The sequence below is a fragment of the Panulirus ornatus genome, chromosome 72 (genome assembly GCF_036320965.1).
Source record: "Panulirus ornatus isolate Po-2019 chromosome 72, ASM3632096v1, whole genome shotgun sequence".
In the NCBI taxonomy this organism is placed as follows: Eukaryota; Metazoa; Arthropoda; class Malacostraca; order Decapoda; family Palinuridae; genus Panulirus; species Panulirus ornatus.
Window position 1 is genome coordinate 961,779 of NC_092295.1, and position 21,789 is coordinate 983,567.

The window sequence follows — 21,789 nt, forward strand, 5'->3', positions numbered from 1 at the left end:
GTTCACTGTTTCATGTGTACACAATAAGGTCTCACCAAGAACAAAGTATAGACTCATTTGCTTACATCCACTCTCAAGCTGTCAAGTACAGTGCATTGAAATCAGAGCTCTATCTAAAGCCAAGTCCCTCAGACTAGCTGTGATTTCTTATGACTGCTTTACAAGCAGCCTATTAAGAGCATTTCACCCAGTGTACTATATCTCCAATTCACTCTATCCCATTCAGGCCCTGATCACCTCCCTTCCATCTTCACTTTGTTAATCCCCTTCTCCTTGTTCCTGATTCTTTAAAGATATCCAACCATTTCAGCACACCCTCTTCATATCTCTTAAACCTATCCTTCTTATAACCACACTTCTCTCATACCATATCATTTCTTTCTTAATTAACTGTCCTCACACCACATATTGTCCTCAAGCATTTCATTTCCAATGTATGCACCCTCTTTCATCTTTTTTTTTCCCCCTATCCTCACACCAACACAAAAAATGTTGGGACTTGTACACTATCAGACATGCTCATCTTTTCCTTCACCAACAGTGACTTGCCTTCCACACATTCCACACATTTTTCAATGCACTCAGAACATTAGGCCCCTTACTCACCTTAAGGCTCACTTCATCTCACATTGTTCCACTTGCTGACTGTCTGCTCTCAGGTATCTAAACCACTCCATTTCCTCTTGGTTCTTTTCATTCAAATTTACAACCTAAGTTTCTCTCCACTGCTGAACCTATTAACATTGCATTTATTCACAATTACTCTCAATTTTCTATATTCACACATTCTCCCAAATGTAGGAGCCTTCTGTTCTTATTAGTCTTCTTTCATGACTTACAGAGGCTAAATGGGGTGCGGTCTTTCTCCTTTATCCATAGAATTCATATAATAAGCTTTAGGTGATAGATGAGAGAATAATGGGGAATAGAATAACTGAGAACAGGTGTTAATGACAGTAAGATGTGCAATAAGGGCTATGTTTTTTCCATATCACAAGGAAGACTCTTGTACGTAGGTATTAACTTCATTGTTTCCTCATTCCCCTTCCATTAGTCTCATTCCAGGTATGCACTTCTTAGTCTGTTTTTAGCTTTCATTTTAACTTTTCTTTTTGTTATATACATGTTCTTCATTTCCCATTATTATACCTTGATATTTGAATTATCAGAGAGCCCAGACCACATTTTTATAAAGCATCATTTCTTATTCTCCAAATCATATTAGAACTTGTGTTTGTGCCATTGAATTTTTCATTCATTTTACTCCTCTGAGTCTCAAATACAGGTACATCATCAAAAATATAGAATTCTTGGAACCTGGACATTAATGAATTCTTTATTTTTGTATTTTTGAGTGTATTGGAAAATAAAAGGTTTCATCTTGTATTACTCTAATGCAGTAAGGGATATATGTGCAGTGTCACAGGGCTTGAAGGAATAATTAAGATATGGAATAGACAATTTGATTTTGACAGTACTTTCTGAATCAGTGAATTTTCTGGAAATGTGATGTCCAGATTTTTAATGCTGTGCCTATATTTACCAACATCTGTTTTAGACCTAATTCATGAAATGATGCATCTTTGTTGAAAATATATGTTAGACTAGATTTAATGCTCGTACTTTAGCTTTCATTTTGATTTTGGCTGTGGTAACTGCGCTTGATTCCTATTTGTAATTTGTTGCTGTGTTTTAGTCATTGATATTGCTTTGATAGTGATCATTATGTCATATTCATTTATTCAATTACAAAGTTATCAGTGTTACTGTAGATGTATGTCAAACCTTTAGCACTAATGTCATAGTAGAGAGTATGTATAGTTTCATATCTGTTTGTCTTTTGTATGTAGTATTGTGTTCCGTCATAATTGTTTACCTGTACCTGTTTAGGCTGTAAACCTCTCGAGTTCCAATGTGGTGATGGATACTGCATACCAGAATACAATAGATGCGATGGTACATATGACTGCACTGATGGTTCGGATGAACGTGACAACTGTGGTAAGATTATTTTTTTATGAAGAATATTTATTGTAAAGATTCTTATGCCTGTTGTAAGTCAAGCTTCAAGAGGCATCTCCTACTGGTACAGTATGGTAAATATGTTTCTCAGTTGTTAGTAATATGCATTTCGTCTTTGTATGGAGTGTTTATTGTTTTGTAATATAAACATTTTACTGCTTGCATGAGTTTTTGAAAGCTTTTAAGTTAGAGGACTTTGAAAACTATGAAATATTCTTTGGTTATTTAGATTATCTTTTTTTTTTTTACCTTTCCAATGATTTGTTTATATGTTAAGGGTAGCTGGAATGTGTTAATCCTTAGGAAACTTGTCTTTTTGGCTCATTTTAAGACCCATTTCATTCTTTGGCTCATTATAGCTCTTTGTACAATCACATGTGATGTCAAAAATTACTCATTTAGATTAGCTTTATCTGCTAATTTCCAGCATTTTCATATGGTTTGTGAACAGACATTCAGTACTATCTGAGGGACCTTAGTCAGTATGAATTTTACACAAATAAGCTGTCATATCTCTGAATGTTCATGCTTCTCCATCTCACACATCGTGTCACTATGGATATTATTTGCATACTTTTTTCCATTTATCCCCAGAATGTCAACGAGATGAGTTCCAGTGTAAGAATGGTGACTGTATTGCAAGTGCCCTGCGTTGTAATGGTTATCCGGACTGCCGAGATCGTTCTGATGAACAAAATTGCAGTGAGTATGGACTTTCTGATTAGATTATATATATGATAAATATCTAATAGTTCTGGGAATAAACCTTCTATGTGCATACAGAGAATTTTGATATTTACTTATTTTCAGTGATTATAGGAAAAAATAATGCATTCCAGAAAAAAATCTTGTTTGCTTTTTTCTGATGGTTCTGGAAAGAAAATAATAATGCATGCCTACAAAAAATTTTGGTATTTCCTTTCATTTTATGTCATTTAATTTACCATGTTTTCTTTTTTTTAAAGATTTGCAGCATGTTTTAAATGGCTTCGTTATATCCATCACCATGAATTATTTATCATTATCATTACAGAAATATTGTGTTTTTAGTCTTACTCAGTGATTCTTTGATTTATTTATAGAGGGATGCATGCAACTTGGGCTGTACAAGGAGCAGTAATATTTCTTATTCCAGGTATAGAAATGAAATTTGTGATTGATATGATCAACAGTAATTTAATTTCTACATAATTATGTATTGTTCTCATTTTCTTTTATTTACAGTTGAAGTTTTTGTAGTAATGCAAATTTTTTTAAAAACATGGTCATATACACACCCAATCACCCATCAACTAACAAGCCTAGGTTTGAGTTGTGGATGTGGCATGGTGTAATCTAGGGTGTAATATACACCTGATATGCTTGAAATTAAGATATGTATACGTAGTAAAAACTCTTTTCCTGTGATGCTCAAATAGTAATCAAGCATACACATGCACACTTGCTTATGTTTAGAAAAAAAAGTATGGAGAGAGTTGATCATGATCTTCAAGTTTTTACACCAAATTGATGATAATTATAAACTTTTCTTCAAGAGATACAGAGATTAAGCAACCAAAAGGCATGACAAGAAAGTAAGCAAGAAACCTGTTATAAGATATAAAGAAATGATTTTACAGGAAGAGTAAGGGATTAATGGAACAGCTAAGTATAAAATTGTGAATGTGGACTGTATTCACAGTTTAAGGAGTTGTATGACAGAATTGAAAGTTCAAGAAATAAGGCTGTTTAAGTTTAAAACTCCATCCCTGCATCGTAAAGATAGATAATTATACACGCACACACACACACACACACACACACACACACACCTCAAGGGGAGGAGGAGGAGGTACACTATCTATTCCTGACATGATTTTTTCATATGATAGCCAGAAAAGTTTTTATCAGTTATGAAACTTTTTTTGGGAAGAGAATATATGCAGTGCTGGAATTTTAGTGTGTAGCAAGCCATCACTCTAAATTCTGAAGGGGGAACAAAACACCCAAAATGAGAAATAAAGCTGTTAGCTCTACAAAACTAAACAATTTCTTTGAAGACATTGACTAGGAAGGGAAGCTCACCATCAGTGTTGAACAATGTTGCAAAAGGTTCTGATAAGTCTGTAGTGAAGGAGCTGGGAAATAGGTCTCAGTTGCAGAAAGGAGAGAGGGAGCATCATACAAGTGTGAGCTTTGGTTCAACAGATAGTAGAAAGTCGAGAAAATATGTACATATTATGGAAAAGAAAAAGGTGGAGCTACAGTAAGGCATCTTTAGAGCAGTAGAAGAGAACAAGTAAAGAGAAAAGTAAAATGATGAGGTGCGAGTAGAAAATGCATGAGAAACATTAGAGGCAAGAGAAAATCTAAAGTGGTCCCATAAAATTTTTGTGTTGATTACTACATAGGGAATGAATAATCCAATTAAAGTACTCATGGGGAGGTGGAAAGAAACAGAATGGAAATGTAAAAAACCACATATAAAATTCTAAAGTGTGTTCTTGTGGAGAACACACTGGAGAGTTGGATTGGGGGAGTGACCATCGAAGATATTAGGATACTCTGGCTAGACATAAGGAAGATATTAAATTTGGTTGATGCTTCTAAGGTACATGGCCCTGATGAAATATGGATTTATTTACTTAAGTGTAGGTGAACTCGCATCACACCCATTTAAGTCTTTTTGAAAGGTGATGGAAGGGACTGGAAAAGAGCAAAAGTCATTTTTCATATCAAGAAAAGAGATAGGTTACTTACTTTAAAATACAGGCTGATTTTAATGAGCAAAGTATGTAAAGAATTGACATAGATAACCAGGATAAGAAAGTTATACTGCTCATGTTAGAAAAAGCATTTGTCGGAAGTGAAGAGGTCATACATTATATATTTATTAGGCTTCTTTAAATGAGTTAGCACTGGCATGAAAAAAGGAGATGGGTGGGAGGAATATGTGTTCTTTAGTCTCAGATACCTCTTGGCATTGTGCCCCACAAGATTATGATAATGAAGTTAGGGCTAACTACAGGCAGGTAAAATGAGGGAACTCCTTTAATCAGTTGGAAAGTACTGTAGTGGATGGGAACAAAAAAGGAACATGTTACGGTGTCATCCCAAATAGTTAAGAGTGTCCAGGGTCCCACAGGGTCGAGTCTTAAAGCCACTACTATTCATAGTTCATGCAAGTAACCTGTAAAAGGACCAGAATCAGACATGAATATATTTGTGTAAGATGAGAGAAGTTGTAAGATTCTGCAGGATTCTGAAAAACCTCCATGGTGAAGTTGTAAGATTCTGCAGGATTGTGAAAAACCTCCACGGTGGACTAGACAGGTTCAAGCTGCCAAACTATGACTACCATCTTGCAGGAGACTCATTGTAAGGATTAACTGTCTGAAAGGGACTTGATGTTGATAGCATAACTCAGGACATCATATGAGAGGGACTGTAAACCCTCAACCCTGTATTGTGGATTCTCTCTGAAAATGTGATTGCCCCATGCATCTTTCTGTCTATATCTCTGACACCCCTTCCTTTTGGGAACTCCCTCAAGAGGGTGGCCATGGCGAAAGAGTCTCTATAACTGGTGAACTCCACTGCTGCTACTTAGCCTTTAGTGCCTCATCCTTGACAGGTCACTGGCAGAGGACAGCTTTAGTGCAGTGTTTTCAGAGGCTCTTACGTAGTATTCCCATTAACTGCTACTACCTAATGTGTCTATCAAATGTTCCTGCCAAATGTTCAAATCTACCACTTCTACATAATGCTCCCATCTAATGTTTCCACCTACTTTTTATGCCAAAATCTTCTGCCTAATGTTCCTACCCATTACTTCTATATATTGTTTCTACCATTTGCCAAAAGGCAAGGCTATTACATGTCACTCACCGCAGGAAAATCTAGAGTTCCAGAGAATGAGTCGTATGAGTTGATTGTTGTCAAGTGTTACGTATGCTAAGGAAAGATTGAATGTTTGTGGACAGAAATGCCAGCAGTCCACGTGTGGGTGAGGTAGAAAGAAAAGACGGCTACTCGGTCCAGATGAGTGTAACGTGACAATCACTGAAGTGCTGGCTCACTCACTACACAGTTGTCTCTAAGCCTCTCTCAATACCCAGGCAGGTAACACAGGAAATATACCTCCCTGGTCGGTGGCTGCCCATCAAGTACTACCCATGCAATAAAAAAAATCCAATATTATTTGTTTATTTAAAGAATACTAAGTATTCTATATAGCATGGGCTACCAGTAGGACTGTATAGAGGAGGATGGATGTGTTGGAAATGATATATATATATATATATATATATACATATACATATCAAAAGTTGAAGGAAAAAGTTGAATGGGGAGACCAAATTGGAGATGGAAGGATAGCGTGAAAAAGATTTTGAGGAATCGGGGCCTGAACATGCAGTAGGGTGAAAGGCATGCATGGGATAGAGTGAATTGGAATGTTGTGGTATACTGGGATTGACATGCTCTCAGTGGACTGAACTAGGGCATGTGAAGCATCCAGGATAAACCATGGTAAGTTCTGTGGGGCCTGGTTGTGGATAGGGAGCTGTGGTTTTAGTGTATTACACATGACAGCTAGAGAACAGATGTAAGCAGATGCAGCCTTTCTTTACTTGCTTCTGGTACTACCATGCTAACATGGGAAACAGTGAGCAAGTATGAAAAAAATCTCTATTCCACAGTTACACTTGAAATACCATATGAAATGTTGAGGATTTAGCTGGAATAAAGTAAAGTGCTAGAGTGCTTATGTATAACTTGTCAATATGAAGAGACAGGAGACTGGAAAGAGGCAGTGAACTACAGACTGCCATCCCTGACAAGTATAGTCTGTAAGGTACTGGAATAGATAATCAAAGCAAATGTGTGACATCCATCCTGCTGAGGAGAAACTGATTAACCTCTTAGATTTCTGCAAGTGAGTGAGCTTAATTTTAGATCCAACTGACTTCAAACTTCACCAAATACAAGTCCCAGAAATTCATCCTGAGCAAATGTAAAGTATGGAGGTTGGAAAAAAGTAGAGGATTGTCTCACTGTGATTAACAACCACCAGGAAATAAGCCTCAGCATTCTTTGTGTGAGAAGGACTTGGGAGTTGATATCATCCTTAACCCATCACCGGAGTCTTACACAAGGAGAATAATTAAGGAGACAAACAGTCTTCTGACATTTATTAGAATAGCTTTCAAGTATATGGACAAGGTAATATTCATCAAGCTGTTCATATCTTACATAAGGCCTAAATTAGAATATGCATCTCAAGAGGCAGTAAAAGCTAAAGAAGCACAAAAAGCTGATGAGGTCATGATGAAGGCAAAAGAGAAGAGTGATGGATGACCTGAATACAGATTTTCTTTCATATCAGCTGGATGGTATAGATATTGAAATTTTTTTTCAAAAGATACAGGACAGAACAGAAGCCATAGCACAAAATCAAGCAAGAAGCTTGTGAAAATGATTGTAAAGAAGTACTTTATAGTATAAGCAGATATATTTGATGAATAGAATAAACCCATTTTTGAGATAGTATATATGGATAGCATATGGAAATAGAAAAAATTGCGTCACGATAGTGAAAGTTTAGGAGATGAGCATAGAATTCTCCCCCTTTAGAGTACAGAGAAGTGATTAGATGGGATGATTGTTCTTGCCAGACTCTGCCTGCAAATGGTTATACCATGATTTAGAGGTCGCCTTTGGCAAGGTTTTGTCATCGATATTGACAGAAGGGAGTACAATCTTGATAAGGGCTTTTTGTTGCAAAGGAGTCCATTATTTCCTTGCTCCAAGGTAGAGTAAGACATTGGAGATGCTGAAGCCCCATAAAAGGAGCATGGTTTTGTTTAATGATAATACTGGTCGAGAGGCAGCAAGAGATATTTGAAGAGCTTGATATAGACTAGGAAGGATTTTTGGAAAGAGGCAAATAATGTGAGGATAACAATAGAACAATTGGAGCAACAGTGAGGGGGAAGATAGGGAGTGGGAGAGATAGTGAGGGGTAGAGATAGGGAAGTGATGACAGGAATAAAAGGGGGAAAAGTGTCAAGTAAGTTTTCTGAAGGACTCTTCAATGCATAAGGTGATAGGGTGATGGATGTTTGGGAAGAGTTGACATTTGTAGCGACAGTCTTAATGAGTGGTGTGACTAATAGAAAGGGGTGTTTGAAATCCTTGCTTGATATTAATTGTGATTTAGTTACAGGAATGTATGGGTTTGTAACTGTTTTTCAGGCAAGAGGATGACTGTTGTTTATTGGTAGGTCTTGTTATTCAATGCTTGCATGATCCAGTTTGATGTGCCTGAGGACTAGCAGAATGTAAGTGTAGTGCCCATGCAAGGGGGACAAAAATGAATGCTCAAATTACAGAGGTATGAATCTTATTAGTATACCTGGTTAGGTGTAGAGGAATTGGTGATTAAGAAGGTGCTTGCATGTATAGAATATATGATTCATGAGGAGCAGTGTGACTAAAGGAGAGTTAGGGTATATGTAAACCTATTTGTTGTGAAGAATTTGTATAAGAAATACCTGAGGAAAGAGAGTGAATTCTAAGTTGTATTTATGGATTTAGAGAAAGTGTATGGTAGGACTGACAGTCATATCGATGGTGCGACAGATATATGGGGTAAATGGAATCTAGAGAAAGTGTATGGTAGGGTTGAAAGGGATATGTTGATTAGGGTATATGGAATATTATTGAATGCAGTAAGGTGTTTTTGCCATGAGACCAGGGCATGTGAGAGAGTAGGTGTGGAGGAGGGTGAGTGGTTATTGGTGAAGATGGGTCTTTGTGAATTATTTGTGATGTCTTTGTGGTTGTTTTTAATCTTTTTACAGACAAGATAGTGAGGATGATATGTAAGGGTCCAGGAGCAACAGACAGGTCTGTGGTATGTTGGGGATGGAAGTTACAGGCATAGGGAGTGAATCCATTGCTGTTTGCAAAGGATAAGGCTCTGGTGGTAGATTAAAAAGAGAAACTGGTGACAGGAGATTGTATGAGGGAAGAGAAGTTGATAGTAAATGCAAACAAAAGTAAGGTAATGAATTGCAGTAAGAGGATAAAATAAGGTGATTTATATATAAGTTTGAATGCAGTCAAGTTGAAGCAAGTGAAGTGCCTTAGGTTCTCTGGAGTGGATGGAACCATGGAGGCTGAAGTGAGTCAAAGGATAGGAGAAGGGGGCTAAGGTTCTAGTTACTTAATGTTAGGGAGTATGTGGAAGGATAGATCATTGTCTGTTTGGGCAAATGTGGTTAAATCTGAAGTTATAGTATTCTTGATAGTGTTGTATGAATTGATTCATAGGAAAATAACAAGAAAAGGGGTGAAGGGAGAAGAGGGTAGATGTGTTGTAATCTAAGTGCCAGAGGACTGTATATGGTTTCTTGAGGGTTGATTGTGTATCAAATGATAGATTAAGAGATAGGTGTGATAGTAAATGTATTCTTGTTAAGAGAGCTTACCATGGTGTATTGAAATAGGTTGGACATTTGAAAAGGATGAGCAAAGAAAGACTGACAGTGGGGGTTTATGTGCTGGAAGAGAAGGGAGCAAGCTAGGGCATGTACTGAGAAGTACCTAAAATGAGGTTTTGCCAAAAGGCAGAACTATTGCAAAGTTCTCCCCACGCAATTTGCTTGATTTATGATACAGTACTGTTTCCCTCTACAGCTATGCACATTTTATAATTGTCTATCGTGGGTTCATCTTGAACTGACTTCAACAGTTGATAGTTTTATAGATATTGTTCCATTCATGTTTCTAATTTTCCTTGGTAATGTATTGAACAGTCTTTCTTCCTTTTTTTTTTCTTGCTGGGTTCTTGTGTATTTTGATAGATATCATGATATACTTGCAGACATGGTAACCATTTTTCTTCCTTTTGAGAGGCATTTGATTTCATGATAGTGCTCGATATTCCTCCTCTTCTTTCTTTATTGAAACCATGCTCAGATTATTATGTATCTTTCTCTTCCTCTTTCCATGCTGTAAAGTTGGAGTTTTTTCAGCTTCTCTTGGTAGTTCATATTTTCTGTCTCCTTGATTTTGTTCATGAATTATTTCTGAATTTTAGTGATTTTATTTCCATTTATTTAGTGGATGACCACACAGCACAATAGTATTCACTTTTGCTGCATATGTATAGATTAGACGCTTTCATCAATAGTTTTTTCCCATTCAGTGGAAGCTTTCATCATACCTGTCATTACGTTATGATAAAGCTATATTTTCAGTGTTCTTTGAAATCTTGTTTCTCATTTATGATCACTCATAGATCTTTGATGTTTGTTTCTCTTTCTGTCTCTTTTCCTGTTAGGTCTCTTTACATTGTCATCAATTTATTGTTTATTGTTCCATGGCTTCTATTCTCAAATATATTATTTTTCTTTTTATTTCTTATTATACTTAGTCACTGTCTCCTGCATTAGCAAGGTAGCGCAAGAAAATAGACGAAAGAATGGCCCACCCCACCCACATACACATATATATCTGTATTGAATTTCATCAGTATAACTTTCTCCCATGTATAGGTTGCATCTAAATGTTATGCGTATCCTTTTGATCATCTTGTGATAGTATCATTTTGTCTGATCTAATTTTATCAGAAAAGTGGTTGATTATGCTTTCTCCTGCCTCTCTGTTAATGTTTGGTATTATTGTTATAAAGAGAACATAGGGTAAAACCATTTCTTATTGTGCCCCCAGTAGAACATCTTTATCAGACTTGATTCCCCTTTGTACTACTTCATTAAGTTTTTTGTTAGTTAAAAACTTGATCCATGTCCCGATATTAATCCTTACTGTGTTATTTAGCTTCTCTCTTTAGTAAAATTCCATGGTTTACTTTGTCAAATTCTTTAGCAAATTTGAGAAAAGTGTCTATTTTCTTTCCCTGCATTCATTTTTCATATATATTATTTGAAAGATTGACAGAGGATATATGTTTCAGAGGTTGAGGGAACGAGGAGAAGTGGGAGGCCAAATTGGAGGTGGAAAGATGGAATGAAAGAGATTTTGAGTGGCCAGGGCCTGAACATGCAGGAGGGTGAAAGGCATGCAAGGAATAGAGTGAATTGGAACGATGTGGTGTACCGGGGGAGTCGACGTGCTATCAGTGGATTGAACCTGGGCATGTGAAGTGTCTGGGGTAAACCATGGAAAGTTCTGTGGGGCCTGGATGTGGAAAGGGAGCTGTGGTTTCGGGGCATTATTACATGGCAGCTGGGGACTGAGTGTGAACGAATGGAGCCTTTGTTAACTTTTCCTAGTGCTATCTCGCACACATGTTGGGGAGGGTGTTGTTATTTCATGTGTGACGAGGTGGCGATGGGAATGAATAGAGGCAGACAGTATGAACTATGTACATGTGTATATATGTATATGTCTGTGTGTGTATATATATGTATACGTTGAGATGTTTAGGTATGTATATTTGCGTGTGTGGACGTGTCTGTATATACATCTGTATGTGTGTGGGTTGGGCCATTCTTTCGTCTGTTCCCTTGCGCTACCTCTGCTAACGTGGGAGACAGCGACAAAGCAAAATAGATAAATGAATAATGATTTGAATGAGCTAATTATTAGGAATGCATGCTTTTTCCTGATATCCTGATGTAGATCTATATTTTACTTCATATATATGGTTGGTCTTCATCCTGTGTTCTAGTGTGTGTCCTTTCAGCACTCTTTCATAAACTTTTATCATATTCAAAGGGAAGCAAACTGTGTATTGGTGTTAAGCGTCCCATTTGATGGGTGTCCACAATTTTGCTTTCATCAGACTTTAACCCATTAATAACATCACTGGTTTCACAGTTGCTGTTTTTGTCCTCTATAGGGAGATAGTTGGAATCCTTGTGGTCCCAAAGCTGAGTTCTCTTGAGTTCATCGATTGCTCTGCTTTTGTCATTTTCTAATATTTCACTATTTACAATTGCATTGTCATGACAGTTATGAGTGTGGGTGTATGTGGTGCATACAGATTGGGAGATATCATATGATAGGAGTGATAGAGATGCCTTATGGAGGCTATAGATAATATAGGATGTGGAAGGAAAGCTTTGAGAAGCAGAGGATAGTTTTTACCAAGAGAGTAAGCATGTGTGCAAGTAGGAACTGAGGAGAATAAATAGTTCCAATAGAAGGTGTTTCTGAGGCAGGGTGTGTGATGTCTCCATGGCTTTTTATCTGTATTAGAATTGAGTGGTGAGGGAGGTGAATGTTGGAGACAGGGGCAGGTCTGCATTCTGTTGAGGTTGGGAGGGCTTGAGAGGAGAATCATTAATGTTTGCTGATGACACTGTATTGAGAGCAGGTACAAGTAAGAAACTGCAGAAGCTGCCTTCCAAGTTTGGTAGTGTGTGTGAAAGAAAAGAGCTGAAAATCGATGTGAATAGAAGCAAGAATATTTGATGTGTGAATTTGAATGGAGACGCCTTGGTGGATGTGTAGTGTTTTAGATACCTAGGGATGAGTATGGCAACAGATGGAGCCATAGGAGCTGAAGTGAGCCATATATATTAGTGAATGAAGGTCCTGGGTACCTTGAAAAATGTGCAGAAAAAGAGATCATTGTATGTAAGGACAAAGACAGGTATGTCTGATGGTATAGTAGTTGTCTTGGAGTTGTATGGATTCAAGGCATGGACTTCTGATAAGAATACAGAGAAAAGAATAATATTTTGGAAATGAAGTGTTTTAGGACAATATATGGTATGAGGACAGTTGATCAAGTAGAGTAAGAGTGAGGTGTGGTAGTAAGAGGAGTTTGTACGATGGAATGGAAGAAGGTGTACTGGAATGGGTTGGACATATGGGGGGGATGCCTTACAAAGGTATGCATATTGGAAGTGAAGGGAAGAAGGAAAAAGGGGAAACCAAAGGGGAGATGGATGGATGGAGTGAAAGATGCCTTGGGGCTTCATCATATAGAATGTGAGGCATGCAGGGGATAGAGCAAATTAGAGTGATATGGGAAACTCTGGGAAATGTGCTGTCAGTGGGCTGAACCAGGGAACGTGAAGCAATTGGAGGAAACCAAGAACATTTCTGTGGAACCTGTTTATGGATAGGGGTCTCTGGTTTTGGTTCATTATTCATCACAGCAAGAGAGGGGATGTAACCAAATGAAGCCATTGTTCATGTGTCCCTAGCTCTACCTTGCTATTGCAGGAAATGAAGAACAATTATGAAAAAATGAATATCACTGTATTGTATGATTACAGTAAAATAGAGTGTAACAAACAAGTTAGAGTTCATAAACACTTAACAAACAAACCTGATGGTCTAGAACTTAAGATATTTTGAAAAGTTAAAAGAACTCAAACTTTACATCCTAAAAGGAAGAAGGGAGACATATACCATGATATGTGCATGGCAAGCAATAGAACACATAAAGAATAATGTAAACCAGAGAGCATCTTTGCAAGGAAGGCACAGAGCTATCAGTTCTGGAATAATATTTGGTAATATGTAAAGAAACATGAGATAGAAAAAATACAAGTCTCCTGCCAAAGAGTTGGAAAGGCTTTTTATTAAATAATTGAGGAAGTAAGATTCATACATATAATAGTTAGATAAACATTTGAAAGAAAGTAAGATTTATGGTTGTTGTTTACCTCATAAACTTGTGATTGACATTTATGTAGGATGCATGATGGTGGAGAGAAACGATATATGTATTGTAATTCAAGAAGCAAAACATGCAGTGAGTGCCACATGCTAACCCAACCATTCTAGCAAAGTCTTTTCTTGATTATTCTTAGATACTGTTCCATTTCCTTCTTGGTTTTCCTTCCCTCATTATCTGTCCCTCTCTGACATGTTGTAAATCTCAGTTAAGTATCATGTTTTTAGGCAGATTTCTAAGGTAGTATTTAGGGTTGCTTTACCCCTACCTCATGCATACTACATCCTTTTACCAACTGAAGTATATGGGAATAGTATCTTGGTGAAAATGTATGAATCTATGCAACTATATAACCTGAAGTACTCAGGAACATTAGTTAAATGATAATTTAAAAATCTAACTACTCACTATGAAATATGAAATATCTTGTAACGGTGAAATTTATTTATATGATACATGTAAATGTTGAGTAACTTTCTTTGATTGCATTACTTTCAGCAGGAGGAAACATTAATTTAGATTTTTTCTTATCATCTTTGGCTTTATAGAATTTTTGTTAATTAAAATTCAGATTTGATCAAAAGGAAACAATGTTTCACAGGTTGTGGGAGTATTGAATGGCAATGTGAAACAGGAGAATGTATATTCCGCACAGAAATATGTAATGGAGTGCGGGATTGCCTTGATGGTTCAGATGAGAGAGGTTGTCCAGGTGTGTTGTTCAGTGTCAGCCTTTCCTGTGATGTTAAAACATTATTCTTGTTTAAAGCTCCATCCAAAATGCTTGTAATATTGATTTAGTACTTAAAATGCAGATTTTGACACTGTAATTTAGCCTTTAAACACACAGTGCCCCTTGCATAAACTCACTGTCCTACCGCTTTACCTCACATACTGCTGGATCCCAGATTCCTCCAAGCCTTGCAACGATGGTCAGTTTCGATGCAGCACTGGTGAATGTATTGATCATTCTCGTCTCTATGATGGCTACGATGATTGTGAAGATGGTCAAGATGAGAAATTTTTTTCCGTCGACGACAGCTCCCCCTCCACCTCTGCCCTTGTATTTGCCCCCGAAATCCCAGGTTCGATGCTTGTACATCACTGCACATGGTTGATGTTGAAAATTTTCCCTCTCAAATGTTAGACAAACATAAGTGTTCCAAAAGAGAATGCTTTTCAGGTTGCTTTACTTTGTCATTACTAAGAAGAATTTCTTGGTACTTGTTATTCCTCCATTTAGATTTTTTATTCTTTTATTTTGTTATGGATACACGGAATAACTTTTAGAAATATTATGGTTTTCTTTCTGCCTCAGCCACACCTGGACTATTGGCATTCTTCTCACAAATATACAATCTCTCCTTGTCATGCACAACACTTTACAATACCTAACTCACACAGTAACTCTAGATTTTCCAGCAATGAGCACTATACACTAGCCCTGTCATTTGGCAAGATGGTAGGAGCAGTAGATAGAAGTAGCAGGTAGAAAAATTAGGCAAGAGCATTAGGTAGGAACATTAGGTTGAGGTTGTAGGCAGGAACATTACTCTGGAGCATTAGGTAGAAGTTGTTGATTGAAATACTTGGCAGGAACATTAGATAGACACATTAGTTATAGTTAGTTGGTAGGAATATTAGATGGGAGCCTGTGGAAACCCTGCACGAGTGGTATGCTCTGCCAGTGGCCTGTTAAGGGTGGGGCATTAAAACCCAAGAAGCATCACAAAAGTTCACCAGTTATGGCAGCACTTTTCCCTGGCTACCCTCTTGAGAGAGTTCCCGAAGGAAACAGGCATCAGAGACACAGATATGATATCCTCTTCAAAGAATTGCAGATACAGGAATTTGCAGTTTCAAAATTCTGCTCAGGTTTATTCAGTGTAAGCTAGTTGACGTCATTTAAATCAAAGTATATATGAATGATGTCAAAATTATGACAGTATTTTGTCTTTATATCCAGCAGTTCATTTTAGTTGAAACATTTTAAATTTCCTTGGCACTCTACCATTAACCCCAGATTCAATAAGGAATGAACATTTTTTCAGGAGGATTGAAGTTACAGACAAGATAACTTTATTGAATTTTAGTACACAAAGCTCCATACCCTTTGTAAGAATCTGTTTTCCATGGACTGTTCAGACATGAAATGCATTATGATCTTTTATAATACTAATATTTCTATGAGACTCATGCTTGTGTTCTTTTAAATGTCATATATATTCAAGCAAGAAATGCTTAGTTTACTAAGTACTTGCAGCTGGATTGATAATGAACTTGTCCAGTCTGCTAGAGATTGGAGACACTTTGATTACAGAAAATCATGTTTTTAGGAGCTTCATCTGCTTTAAGGATATTTATATTCTTTAATAGTTTAACCACTTAGATAACCACTTAGAATTAGTGAACATCCATTGCATAAATGTTTAAAAGTATGTGCCTGCCAATGATGTTTGAGCAAGTGGGCCAGCGCCACTGATGTTGATGCAAATTACTTTACTCCACCTAAACTAGTGTTGGTGTCTGCGTGTAAAATTGTTGCTCTTTAGTGAGCAATGGCAACTACATGACATACCAGCATACCACATGAGCCTGCCTCAGCAGCACTTTAGCTGTTGCAGGAGGCGGGAATGTTTTGTTGTGCTCCCACTCATGTCATGGATTTTCATTGCTTTTTCCCTTTTTGCACCTCTACCACCTACTATATTTGGAAATACTCACCTTACAAGGGACAGAATAGCTTCTGTAGTTGCACTTTACAAGAGAAATAAGCCACATAAGGAAATTTCCAATGTTACCAGTTAGAGCTTGAGATCAGTTCAAGGATGGATCAAGAAATTTAATGATGGTGGCACTTCTGCACCAGTCCATGTGAAAGCCTTGGTAAGGCCAGGAAAACCTCTCCACTCACTTTCAATGTTCTTAAACATCAATTGGATGCAGATCCATGCTTGAATGCAAAAGAATTAAAAGAAGAAACCATAGACTGCTCAGTGATGTGTTGGTAAGGACAGTGCATCACCGCTTACACATGGACCTTAAGAACTGAAGCTGCAGGATGTGTCCCAGACCACTTGTAACCTGTATGCACCAGAAGAAAATAGTTGGTTTTTGAAAGAAATATGTAGTATGGGATACAGCTAAGTTCAGAAGTGCCTTGAGTCCATCTTTTTTGCGACAGGTGGCTGTAGTAGGCATGAGTAATGCGACTAGGCTGTAAAGTTCCCTGCCCCACTTTTGGTATGGGGTTGTTTGAATTGTTACGGTGCTGGGGACCTTTTAGTACTGCCAAAGAATGAAACTATGAATAGACTTGGCTACCTCAGGCTACTATGGGACCTTCTTCCAGATTTGTTCAAAAAGTGCAGGGCCAAAGTGTTCATGCAGGATGGGGCTCCCTGCCACACTGCCAGACTAGTTATTGATTGGCTTAAGGACTGTGCAGTGGAGTTTTTCAGTGACTGGCCTGGGAATTCCTTGATTTGAATATAGTAGAAAACTTGTGGACGTTCATGAAAATGATGTTATATAACAAAGATACTTCATGGCTTCCCATGCTGGAGGTGGCGATTCATGGAATTTGGGCAAAGATGGATGCTATATGGCTTCAGAACGTCTTTGCCTTTGATTCAGTCCCTGATTTTTTCAAGGAGTGTATAGAGAGGAAAGGGAAACCAATATTGCACTAGTCGGTGGTGAATACACAGTTTTCATTGTTTTATTTCATGTGTGTCCTTGATAGATGTGCTGCAGCCCCCATGCACCAATTTTATTGGTGGGCACTGTATGTTTGTTTTATGTGTGAGCTTGTACTTTAGTTACCTATGATTACCTATTTGTGCTTTGCAGGGAAAGAGTTTTGTACTTGTAGGGCTCTGTTTTTTTTTTATACCATCAAAATGGCTTTTAAATCTTTAGAAGCTTCTGGCATTTACCATTACCTTGCTTAGGTCATTCCACCCATCTAATGCCCTTTCTTTAACCAGTATTTCATAATATTGCTCTTGACCAGCCTCCTCCTCAGCTTTCTTAATTCAGGTAACTTTATGGTTGCTCTTCTTGGGAGCCTTTCAGTCATATCTTTGTACTTCTTTAGGTGACCAGATATGAGAGACATAATCCAGCTTCAGTCAAGCATGTTATGAATAGCTTATCAAACATTTCTTTAACCAAAAATTTTGATGCAGTTTAGATATTTACCAGCTGTTGATAGCACTGATGACGGACTAAATAGTATGTTTACCCTTAGATCTCTTTCCCACATCTATTCCTATAGCTTATATCCCCTTTATGTGATATTTACAGTGGGGCCTTCTTTCACTGTCCCATCCTCATTATCTTGTATTTATTTGGTTGAATCTCATCATCCAGTTATCAGACCAACTTTGGGGTTTACTTGGGTCCCCTGTAGCTGAAACTTACAGGGGACCTTATTTCTCTCGTAACCTATCATCATCTGCAGACATGTTTAGGTACAATTCTAGTCCATCTGTCAAGTCATAGGTACAATTCTAGTCCATCTGTCAAGTCATACATGCACACTAAAAATTCCAGAGGGTCCAAGACCAAGCCCTGCAGCAATCTGCTTGAAACCTCAGCTCATTTTGAGAATGCCTTTGTACTCTACCAAGTAGGTAATTCTCAATTCTAGTGAAGGAATATGCCTGTTATTCCTGCCTGTAGCTCAGGTTTTTGAACCAGCTTTCAACAGGGTACAGTATCAATAGCTTCTTGGCAGTCTAGAAACATGCAAGAATAGTAAGAGTCCCAGAACAGAACCCTGTGGCATTTCAGTGGTGATCTCCAGCTTCTCTGATGTGTCTTTTTTTTTTTTTGTTTGTTTCTGTCATAGTAATCTTTCCAGTGGAAGAGTCTCCTGCTTAATCCTACTTGGTGATTCAACTTTTGTAATCAGCCTAATGCGCCTCCCTAACAGTATAGTGTCAGCTGCTTTCCGAAAGTCGAGATACAGACAATTCACGTAGTCTTTCCTTTTGTCAAAGATAGAGCTCAATCTATCATGGAAATCTAAGAGGTTTATTACACACACTGACCTTTCTCTACAATTGTGTTGCCTCTCTTGCCTAGGTAATTTTCCCTCTTTAAAAAGTCATCTACTCACCTTTTGGTTATGTTTACCAGTACCTGACACACCACACTTGTCAGGGAGACTGGTCTACAGTTAAGCATTTCTTCCTGGTCTTCTTTCTTGTAGATGGATATGATGTTTACCCCTTTTCCATTTCCTTGGCACTTTGCCTTTCTCCAGCAGTGTCTTGAGCAGTATTTGAAGAGGTCTCTCAAGTGTACTCTGTTAATATCTTTTCTAGATATCTTGACGTGTTTTTGAAACCTCCTCCCCAACCCATCTCACTATTGGGTCTGTAGTGTCTTCCACATTGAAAACACATGGAACTTGTTTTTCAGGAATTCAAATTATCCTATAGAGTGCTTTCTTCTTGGGTGATTAGCTTCTTTTGAGCAGATTATTTACTCCTGATGAAGTTATGGAATCATTGATTTTTCCATTCTTATCCACAGTATCATTTTCATTTTCTAATCCTGCTATACTCATTCCTTGTTCTCTCTTCACTTTCATTCACTGGCTGGTTGGTACCATCTATATCTTTCCACTGCACATCTTGAAGTTCCCTTTCTTTTTGATATGATTGATTAGACCATTCTTCCCTCTGTACTGAAGGCTGGAGGTACCTGAGCATTGAATGATTTTTTTTTTCCAATTGATGTTTCATGTGATATTTTCAAAATCCATGGTAGTATTCATAAAGATTAAATGAAGTACTTTGGACGTACCACTCCCTCTCTAGTATGTTCACTAACATGTTCACAGAGGTAATATTCTGTGTACTCCCTACATAAGAACTTGTCTCTCTAAGATTCTCCTTTTAACGTAAGGCTTCAAATTCCCCCAAGCTATCTCTATAATTGAAATACCTCATCATCAGTACTTTATCCTCTTCAAGAAGTGCGTGATTCACTGCTTCTAGTACCATCCTCATTATTTTTCTGCTGTTCTTGTGTATTTGGCCTGGATAGTTAATATCATATGGAGGACTTTATAATATCAACACCAATATGCTCTTTTTTCCTAGAGCTACCCATCCCTTATGTGTTGTTTGAATAGGACTTTTGCTACTATTTCCCAAAATTTAGTGTTATCTTGTGTATGTGGGATTTGTCTGTGTAATTACTTATTTTTACTGTATGTGGAGGAAGTTTACACTCATTGGGCCCCATCTCTTACACATTTTTTACTATTATCTCCAAATATCTGTTTGTTTGTTTGTCATTGTTGATTATTACCTGTTTGTGCTGTATAGTGAGGGAATTCTATATATGTGATTCCTCACCTCTTAAACTTTGTTCTGTATCTTATAGTCCCCAAAACTATTTTATACATAGGATTTACTGGTTTTTATGCAGTATGTCACACTCATCCACATTACCAAAAAGAATACCTTTTCACATCTTTTCTAACTTGTTTTTGATTAGTTCCTTGCTATGCCTTTTCATTTCTCTTTTTTTTTGCTGATGTCAGAGAACTGTTTTTGGTGACATCTTTAGTTTGAAAACCATGAAACCTGTAACTATGTTCCCACTCTTTCTTTTCTTTAGCATGGACAAATTTATGACCACCATCCTGAGTCTGTAACTACCTGGTTTCAAGTACAATCTTTGTTGGTTTCACGATACCCTAAGAAATTTTGATCTCCACTATGTTGATGATGTGAACTCTTAACTTGGGTCTAATATGTACTTCAAATATTTTTCAGGACAATTCCTTATCTGTATTTACAAATGCAAATGTGATTTTAATGTCTGATTATTTGCTTTTGTAAAAATTCACCTAGTGTGGTTATCCAGTGATTGACAATGTACTTTGTCAAGCCACAAAATCATACTGTACATAGACTCCTTTAATATGTGTCCTGTACGTTGGTAGTCATAGTTTTCCTTTTTTAACTGGATACAGTTTTTGTCATTTAGCATTTATGGGATTGAATTTTGTTTATCACATATTTCACCATTTATGGGGTTCTAAGAATTTTCAAAGATCATTGCGGCTGTGGACACTGGTCATTTATAAACACATTAGGTAAGATTCAAGGCCTCTAATAAGTCATTTATATATATCAGGACAACAGTCTCAGTACCTTGCTCTGTGGAATGAGACTAGCAATTCCAACTCAGCTTAAAGGCACCTCTCTTATGTTCCCCTTTTCCTCTTTCGTTGAAATGATTTTTAGTTTATGGAAGGAGTACCCTTGTTTTATTTCTGCCTGAAAATTTTTATATAAACTTGTATGGCAAACTCAGATGCCTTCCAACTAACTGACTCAAGAATACACAATAGTCCTACCAATCTGTTTTGTCCTGGCCATTGGTCACTGTATTGTAGAAGTTTAGAAAGTAAAGTATACCTATTACTTCTAGAAACATGTCTTCCCCTCATGTAGTTAATTTCACCTTTGCAACTTAATTCCATTATGTTTTCTAAATATTTCTAGTATTTATGAAGTATGCTCCTAAGAAGTACTTGCATGTGTTTAAATGCATATTCCATTTTTCCTGTCACCACCCCTTCAAAGAACACAGCCTGTGTGGGAACTCCTCTCAAAACTAGGTATTTCACAAGTTCAGGGTCAGAATATTAGTGACAAGTCAAAATGATAATGACTGCAAGCTATGTAGATTAATTGGGTTTGAGTTTCAATGGTGACAGTGAACATACATAATGAAGGGCAGCAAATGAAAGGAACTACTTTCAAGTGCCTGGAACATCTAAATTAACAAAGGCAGTACCATTGAATTAGTGATCTGAAAGTATGCTAATGAATAGTAATGAACATATATTGTTAGACAGTCAGGAGTATTAGAATGTTAAGAATAAGCCTTTTAATGCGAGGGGTAAATTTGAAACCCATAAGCAAATGACAGATGAGAAGCTTCACACAGATAAGTGTAAGCAGCAATAAACAACCTATATTGAAGTGCTGTGGTAAGATCTTAAGTGACAAGTAGAAAGAAATACATAGAGAATTTATAGAATCACATGCAGAATTGACACACATCAGGTAAATGAGCAGGCTAATTCAGTGTTACTG

The 21,789-nt window shown here is 37.2% G+C and overlaps 1 protein-coding gene across 2 annotated transcripts in view; it reads left to right on the top strand.

Annotated features, from left to right (window-relative positions):
- LOC139748046 (uncharacterized) overlaps window positions 1-21,789 on the top strand; it is a 538,085-nt gene that overhangs the window by 424,248 nt on the left and 92,048 nt on the right. For both annotated transcript variants that reach the window (XM_071660616.1, XM_071660617.1), the window contains 4 exons: window positions 1,891-2,001; window positions 2,617-2,724; window positions 14,262-14,372; window positions 14,569-14,745. In XM_071660616.1, the coding sequence (XP_071516717.1) occupies window positions 1,891-2,001; window positions 2,617-2,724; window positions 14,262-14,372; window positions 14,569-14,745 (507 nt within the window). The remainder of the gene's footprint in view (window positions 1-1,890; window positions 2,002-2,616; window positions 2,725-14,261; window positions 14,373-14,568; window positions 14,746-21,789) is intronic.